The sequence below is a fragment of the Rhinopithecus bieti genome, unplaced genomic scaffold, assembly GCF_001698545.2.
Source record: "Rhinopithecus bieti isolate Rb0 unplaced genomic scaffold, ASM169854v2 scaffold_18208, whole genome shotgun sequence".
Classification (NCBI taxonomy): Eukaryota; Metazoa; Chordata; class Mammalia; order Primates; family Cercopithecidae; genus Rhinopithecus; species Rhinopithecus bieti.
The window spans coordinates 17017-25800 of record NW_016809003.1 but is presented as its reverse complement, the minus strand read 5'-3'; the positions used below and the strand labels follow the sequence as shown (position 1 = coordinate 25800).

Here is an 8784-nt window from a genome sequence, read left to right as displayed (position 1 = left end):
GGCATGTGCCTGTAATCCCACGTACTCAGGAGATTAAGGCACGAGAATCACTTGAATTCAGGAGGTGGAGGTTGCAGTGAGCCGAGTTGGTGCCACTGTACTCCAGCCTGGGCGACACAGCGAGACTTCATCTCAAAAAAAAAAAAAAAAACAAAACAAAAAAATAATGCAATATGTGCTATTTTCTGATGGCCTTTTACCCACTTAGCATGATGTTTTCAAAGTTCATTCATGTTGTACAGATTTATGTATACATTTCACTTGGGTATGTAACTGGGAATGGGTAATATGGTAAATTCTACGATTAACATTTTGCAAGGTGGCTGTGCCACTCTACAATCCCACAAGGACTATATGAACGCTCCAATTTCTCCATAGCCTCATCAATATTTACTGCTGTTTTTTGCAACCCTAGTAGGTATGAAGTAGCATTATCTCACTGTGGTTCTGATTTTCATTCCCCTAATAACTAATAATACTAAGCATCTTTTCAAGTGCTCATTGGTCATTTGTATACCTTCTTTGCAGAAATTTCTATTCAGATCCTTTGCATCCATTTCTTAATTGGGTTGTCTACTTCTTTTTCTCGCCTAGTTACCCTGGCTAACTCCTCAAGCAGAACGTTAAATAGAAGTGATTGGAGTGGACATCTTTTGTCTCATTCTTGTTCCTAAGGGGAAAGCAACCAGTCTTTTACCATTAATTAGTATGATGTTAGCTGTGGGTTTTTTGGGATACTTTTGATCAGGTAGAGGAAGTTTCCTTCTATTCCTAGTTTGAGCCTTTTTATATTGAAAAGAGGTTGGACAAATGCTTTTTCTGCATCTATTAAGATGATATGTGGTTTTAGTAGTTTCACTATTGTTGGAGTATTCCACAGATGTCTGTCAGGTCTGTAGCCTGTTAGAAACGGGGCGGCACAGCAGGAGGTAAACCCACCCCACCCGTGGAAAAGTATCTTCCACAAAACCAGTCCCTAGTGCCAAAAAGGTTGGGGACCGCTGGTTTATAGTATTCAAGTATTTTTTTTCCTGCAAATTTGGAACACTCTGTCTGATGTCACTTGTTTTGGGCCTAATTACTTCCTTTAGGATGTCTTGTAAGCCAAGTCTTAGAGCAAAAAGTTCTCTCAGTCTTTGTTTATCTGGGAATATCTTTAGCTTGCCTTCAGATTTTAAAGATTGTGCTGCTGAATGTAAAATTCTTGGTTGTCAGGTCTGTCCCCCAACCCCAGCACTTTGAGTATGTTGTCCTATTGCCTTCTGGCCTCAATGTTTCTGATGAGAAGTCAGCTGTTAATTTTTATTGGGGTTTCCTTGTGCAGGAAGACTCATTTTTCTCTTACTACCTTCCAACTGTTCTGACTACAATGTGTCTCAGTCTGGGGCTCTCTGCATTTACCGTATTTGCAATTCTTTAAGCTTCTTGTCTTTCATCAAATTTGGGATGCTTTCAGTGACTATGTCTCTTTCTGTCACTCTCATTCATCTGGTATTTCCATTACAATTAATATTGGTCCCCTTCATGGCACGCAATATTTCCGTGAGATTCTGTTCACTTTTCCTGTTCTTCAGATTGCATAATTTCTACTAATCTATCTTCAAGTTCACTGATTAATTCTTCTGCCAGTTCAAATCTATTGTTTAGCCCCCTTACGAATATTTCATTTTGGTTATTATACTTTTCAAGTACAAAATTTCTACATGATTTTAAAATAAAAAATAATTTCTTTTTACTATCCTCTAATTTAGACATTGTCATTAATACTTTAAAAAATTCTTTAGACATAGTTTTCTTCAGTTCTAGAGCATATTTGTAATTCAAGTCTTTGCTGTCAAGTGTGTCTGCAAAGCCCTCCATGTGGCCTCCTTCAAAGGCAGTCTCTGTGTCAGTCTACAGGTCACATCTTCCCATTTGTTTGCATGCCTCAATTTTTGTCATCAAAATCTGGATATGTTAGATATACAACCACAACCTGAATACTGATCTCCCTTCCCCTACCCATTTGCTTGCTTGTTTAGTGACTGGGCTATGACTATGGGAAATAGACTATAGTCTATTTCCCTCACAGTGCACAGTTTCCGACAGCTCTGTCCAGATGTTTTCCTCCTTCTTTTAATCCTTTAGCCTGCCTACCTAGGAGTTGCCCCTGGGTCAGTATAAGCCCCTTACTGGCCAAACGCTGTGCTTAAGCCTCCTTGACTAGTAGATTTTTACCCTTTACCACTGGATGTCTGTGTGGCTTGGAGGCTGCTATCACACGACTCAAAAAGTTTATGTTTTTGTCCTATGTTCATTCGGAGACGAGTAACTTGCATGTTCCCTTCTCAATCACTCCAACAAGGATGCAGTCTTGCTGCAAGGATGCAATGATATATACACAGTCTTCCAGACTGCCAGAGATACATGTAATTTTCACATCTGGCTTCCTAAAGAGTTGCCCCTGAGTCAGGGTAGCTTATTATTCACCCAGTGCTCTGTTTGGTCAGAGCTGTATTTAAGTCCACTGTACCGGTGAGGCTTTCACCCTTTGCTGATGGATCGACATGAAGCTTGGGGAATGTTTTCTTTTTCTTTTTTTTGAGACGGAGTCTCACTCTGTTGCCCAGGCTAGAGTGCAGTGGCCGGATCTCAGCTCACTGCAAGCTCTGCCTCCCGGGTTTACGCCATTCTACTGCCTCAGCCTCCCGAGCAGCTGGGACTACAGGCGCCCGCCACCTCGCCCGGCTAGTTTTCGTATTTTAGTAGAGATGGGGTTTCACCATGTTAGCTAGGATGGTCTCGATCTCCTGACCTTGTGATCCGCCCGTCTCGGCCTCCCAAAATGCTGGGATTACAGGCTTGAGCCACGGCGCCCAGCCCGGGGAATGTTTTCAATTTGTCCCATGTCCAGTTCTGACGGTTTCTGCTTAGGTGCACCTAATGCATACATGTAGCATTCCTGACCCCCAGGGTTGACTGTGATCACAAGAGGGCTTGTCTTGGCTATCTCTTTATCTAGATCTTTCTGTTAAACTTCTGGTTGCTCATCCTGTGACTTGCTGATACCAGTACAAGGGAGCCACAAGCACTTTCTTAATTCTTCATCACCCAAATCTCCATTTGTGATAATGCCCTTAGGCATGCACGGCATGGTCTGGTCCAAAGAAAGTTGGTCTCTTCAAGCACAACTGCTGAGCACAGCATCCTCACATCTTATCTTTCCATCTGGACAGAACATCTATGCTACTGTTCAGGAGATAAAAGGAGGACAGCAGCTAACTTCTCCCAAAATGATATCCCTGCTTTAAGAGCAGGTGCTGGTGTTGGGGGTGTGGGATCAAACTATGATTTTCTCAGATTGCACTCCCTGACATATAATTTCCACCCTGTGAGCAAGCTAAGTTGGGGATAATCAGAGCCCCAGTATTCTCAGTCTGTCATGCCTTAAGTAAAACATTTACCCTACAAGTAGGCACTGAGTGAGGTAAGAGAGTCTCAGTTTTCTAGGACATGACTGCCTGGAACAGAGCTTCTGTCACATAGGGCTGAAAAGGATCAGAAATGCCAGTAGCCTGCACCTCATGTGGTCAAACTATAGCTCTAAACCGGCAGCCGTGGGGAGAGGGAGCCCCTGCTTCTTAGTCATACCTGCCTGGAGTAGAGTTTCCACACAAGAAAGCTGGATCTGAACATGGGAGAACAGAACAAGTTGTGGCTCAAATGCTACAGACTCTTACTGTTTTGCAGATTTAACAGATTTTCTTGAGTGTTTTCCCATTTGCTATACTCCCTTAGGACAATTTTCAGGTACTCTAAATGACTATTTTTAATATTTATCTCCAGTTAAATGGTTGTTTTGTTAAGGCCTGCTGAACATTTTATACTCTGCCATTCCAGATATGAAAATCCTCACCCCCTTGGGTTTATTTTCATCATATACTCTACATTTGTTAGTTGGCATTTTTGTTTACGTGAGTATTTTCATATTTTCATTACTAATTTTGACCTAATTATGGCCAGTGAAAGCCAACTCCTGTGTCCTTTTGACATGTCAACATGTAAGAAAAGTTGAACACTTTACTTTCTGGAATAGGATGGTCAAGGATCATGTTGTACTTTCCCTGTTCCAGGCCTGAAAACAGTTGTTTCTCCAGGAAGGTATAAATTGTTCACAAAATGGATAATATTTAATTATTTTTAAACCACACAGAAGCCACACTGACTAACAGTACTTCATGGTTCATGTGTAGGAATGAGTCAGAAGTGAGAAAATCTAGCACAGGATCTGCATCCTAACATAGCACTGCTGGTGAATGACACTCATAAAGAAATCCTTTTGTGTGGAAAATGTTCCTAAAAACTGTTACTGTTGGATGGAAAAGACTGGGAAGAAGTAACAGAAGGTGGCAGTCCTAAGTAAACAGAGTGCAATAATCTGACCTACAGTGAAGTTGGGTCGTCCAACTCTATCCAGAAACAAGAAAAAATGGCAAATTAAACTTTCAATAAGTACTGAAGTCAGTAGAATGACTATTCTACCAATGAGTTAAAACTTGAGTGAAAACTAAAAGGTGCTTTATACTTTATTGTATGCATATGAAAAACTTTTAAAGAATAATTTAAGTAAGCACTAGTGTATGAAAGCACTTGTAGTGAGAACCTAAGTAAATACTGTAGAGAATTTTACTAAGTTCATTCTTTTATCTAAATAATGTTTATAGGGGGTAAAATCAGCTAATCATGCTTACTGAGGAAATGTTTTTCCCTCAAAGCTAAAGATGCTAGTGAAGATAAAAGACAGGCAGGACAAACCATTGGTAAAATGGTTATCAGAAATTGAGAATATCAGTGAACTGTGGAAGCCTGATGTTATTATGCCAAGTAACCTAATGCCTCATACCTAATGGGATTCATCTATCACTTTTAGTATAGAGGCAAAAACCATAGTTTACTTTAGAATTGCAAATTTAGAAATGTTACTGGATGATGCTACCACAGAAGTGATTTAACGTTGTAAAAAGTTTAATAGAAGAATTTTACTAGTGTTAAAAATTATTTCCCCCCACCCCCATATTTAAGTATCTCCAGACTCATCAGTATTAATCAAGAGTAGTGTAATAAATTGGAAGAAGAAAAGGTACCAAGGTTAGGAGAAAGAAAAGGTATGATGTTAAAATTCAGAGGGGAATTTACTATGTGCCAGACATTATTCTAGCATGAATAACCTGCCCACAGTCATACAGCTAATATGTTTGGGTCATGTTTCAGACCTAGGCAACCTGACTATGCAGACTCACATCTCTCAGTCTGTAGATATACAGACAACATAAGGAGGAAAAACTGAAGAATGTAATCATTCCTGTGACAACGAAGTTGAGATGAGGCAGTAACTCAAGTAGAATTGTACTACAATGTAGCAGAAAAAACCCTAGTGAGACAGTAGGGTTCCTGACCTCTGACAATGAAATTAACCACCACATGCAAATGAAGTAAATAAAAATCAGCATTAAAGCACATATGGATTATATGGCTCTACTCTGGGGGAAGGCCCTCCTTGGCAACCATGAGGGCTTTGTACCACCAGGAAGAGATTATAATCATAATATACTAAACCCTACTACACATAAACCTCTTCTTTATCACTGATTTTGAGTACCTTCGGTATAGAACATAAATCACATGGCTGTATTGTCTTGATCGTTCTATTATACTGCTTAGAAGGAACCTAGGACTGAAATGCTAAGATCACTGTCTGTTGCTCATCAGCTGCCTAACACTTAGATTGCTTGTCTAGCTCTATAATCTATTGGCCCCGAGGGGATAAATGGAAGAACAAAGAGTCAACACTATCACCAGGAGTATCAGAAGAGTTGCTTAATTTTTATGTTTATCTGAATTTCATTGGGAAATGTACATAAGTATTAAGCAAAAATCTGGTAATTCATAAGCACCAGGGGATTTTATTCAATAATGTCAAAAGTCTACTCCTCAAATAATGAGTATTATAAATATTCTCATTTTTAACATACACACTACGGGCTTCTGCAAATCCTACATAACATGTTAAATGAATGGTAAGTTGAGTAATCAGTGTGTTTAACTCTATCACTAACACTGGTAATACAGTATTTTCTTCTTATATACTGTTCTGGAAACAAACTTGAAACTACAAAGCATCGATGGGGAAACGGGCATGAATTTGTCATAAGACAGAGGAGGAATAGTATATACTGAGAAGCCATCCCTACTCTTGCACACACAGACTGACCTAACTGTCAGAGGGCAAAAGAGCATTGACACAGGGCTCCACATATGGCAGGCACTTATAATCGGGATCTGTTGAAATCACAGGAAACTTTATCCTAAACATGTTCAAACAATTTCACACCTTGAATGCCAATGTAAACATCTAGATTCTTATAGCCAGCCTCCCATCTCTACTCTTATGTTTTTTAAATTCATGGAGTCTCGAAGCACTTACAAAACATAAGCTTGGGATTATAAAAGAACTATAATGTAAGAACAGACATAGACAAAACAAGTTTCCTTTTAAAAAGCTAAAGGTGGTGGTAAAGGAAATAAAGGTTGAAAATGAGTCAAGTACATTCCTAAGAAGGTAGTAATCAATTGTAATAAAGGCAGGCAGAGCTCCCAAGGCAGGGAAGAAAAATCTATTTAACAAAGAGAATGGGGGAAGGCAAGCACTTAGTGAAGACCCTTAAACTGCTGGCCTGGAGTTTAGGATGTCTAAGAGTTGGGAGTAATAGTGGATCTTAAACCCATAATGGAACATGATTTATATTTCTAAGGTAATTAATGCAAAAAAAGGTCACTGCTATTTCCCATAGTTTATTTTAGCTTACAATACATACCTCTAGCATACAGTCTCATGCTTTCCATGTAAGTTGCAAGGTTTTCTGCTACCAAAGTAACTAGGGCATGATTGTGTTGAAGTTGATTGATTAAGTCATGGCGATAAAACACATGGGGACTTCGCTGAGTTTGACTGAAACGAGAAGAACTTAACAATATAATTAGGCAATTAAACTCTGTTGTAATCAGAAGAGTTCGTACTATCTAAATTCTTAGCTACTGATGTAATAATTTAAAAATTATACTTTTGTACATTTACTTTTTTTAATGAAAATATCACAACTTAAACTCTTCAAAAAATAAGACATTTATTACATTATTCTTATTTTACACAAAAAGCATCCATCAGTATTCACCAACTTCACCAAATGGGAGTATACCTCAATGACTATTTTCTATCCTATAATAGTACCAAAGTGCTTGTGTTATGTAATTATTACCAAAATTATAAAATAGAAACATTTTTTGCAAGACTAGCATCACAAAAATTATGCTACAGTTGTAAGGAAGAATTTTATTAATTATTAGCTATTTAAGAAAACATCCTGGGACACTCTGTAGCCAAATTTGCCCACAGGTGTCACCACAAAGACTAATCTGTTTTGCTATCTTCATTGAAACCTAATCTGTTTTGCTACCTTTGCTGAAACCAATCAACTTTCACATCCGTTACTACTATTTTAGGGGAGAGGAGGCCACTGTTCTTGGAAAAGTATGTAAACTACTGTGTCTACTTTGAAAGCCAAATGCATTCATTTGAGAAAGGCCGAAAGGCATATGTACGATGGGCCAAACGTACTCAAAATACGCCCTCAAATAAATATTACTGTTAATGAGATATATGTCTCAATTTCTTACAATGTTTATATCTCCATAGCTTTTCCAATTTGATATTTTTTTCTAGCCTTAGGGAAAAAAGTGAGACAAAGTTCAACTGTTTAAATAAAGACATACATGACCTTTTCTATTTCTGTCTGAGATATAATCATAGTAATGTAGAGCTGTAAAGGATCCTGGCACTCATTTAATCTTACATATAAAGAAAACATGTTTTGGTTTTTTTTGTTTTTTTTTTGGAGACAGTCTCACTCTATTGCTCAAGATGGAATGCAGTGGTGCAATCTCAGTTCACTGCAACCTCTGCCTCCCAGGCTCAAGCGATTCTAGTGGCTCAGCCTCCCGAGTAGCTGGGACTATAGGCTCACACCACCATGCCTGGCTTATTTCTGTATTTTTAGTAAAGACAGGGTTTCGCCATGTTGGCCAGGCTGGTCTCAAACTCCTGGCCTCAGGTGATCCGCCCTCCTCGGCCTCCCAAAGTTCTAGGATTATAGGGGTGGGCCACCACACCAGGCCAAACATGATTCTTTACAGAATTTTTACAAGATTAAATTACTGGTTTGACCCAAGATTCACACCTAGAAATCCTGACTCCACTGTGAATATTCCTTCTATTGCATCCTGCTCTCTTTCTCTTCACATTATTTTTCCTTTTCATGTTATCAGTTCCAACTCTATTACCAGAAAACAGGACAAACTATTTCAGTAACCAGAATTTGACACCTAAGATAGTATAAAGACAGATATTAAAAAGAAATTTAGCTAAAATAAACGTTTAAAAATTATGAAACTGTATCTTGCCATCTTTCATCAATTTAAATGTCCTTGTGGTCTAATCCAACTTTAAAGACATGCCATGAAACTTCTTGGCATACTTGCTGGAAATATGGTATGTATATAATAATAATTCTGACACAAGAACCCAAAAGTAATATTATCTTGATTCTGATATTTATCACTTAACTGTGGCTTACTTCCTCATTAATAAAACAAAGGAGATAGATATAATAAAGGATTCTTTTGTTTCAAACACTTCTTATATAGCCTCTTCTCACTCCACTAATTGAAAAATTTGCATTTGCCAGCCAA

The 8784-nt window shown here is 38.4% G+C and overlaps 1 protein-coding gene across 1 annotated transcript in view; it reads right to left on the bottom strand.

Moving 5' to 3' along the window:
- Positions 1–8784, bottom strand: part of LOC108539480 (probable ubiquitin carboxyl-terminal hydrolase FAF-X) — a gene marked incomplete at both ends in the record, with an annotated part of 50328 nt that overhangs the window by 26777 nt on the left and 14767 nt on the right. The window contains one exon of the mRNA XM_017888193.1: positions 6855–7003. Coding sequence (XP_017743682.1) covers positions 6855–7003 — 149 coding nt within the window. The remainder of the gene's footprint in view (positions 1–6854; positions 7004–8784) is intronic.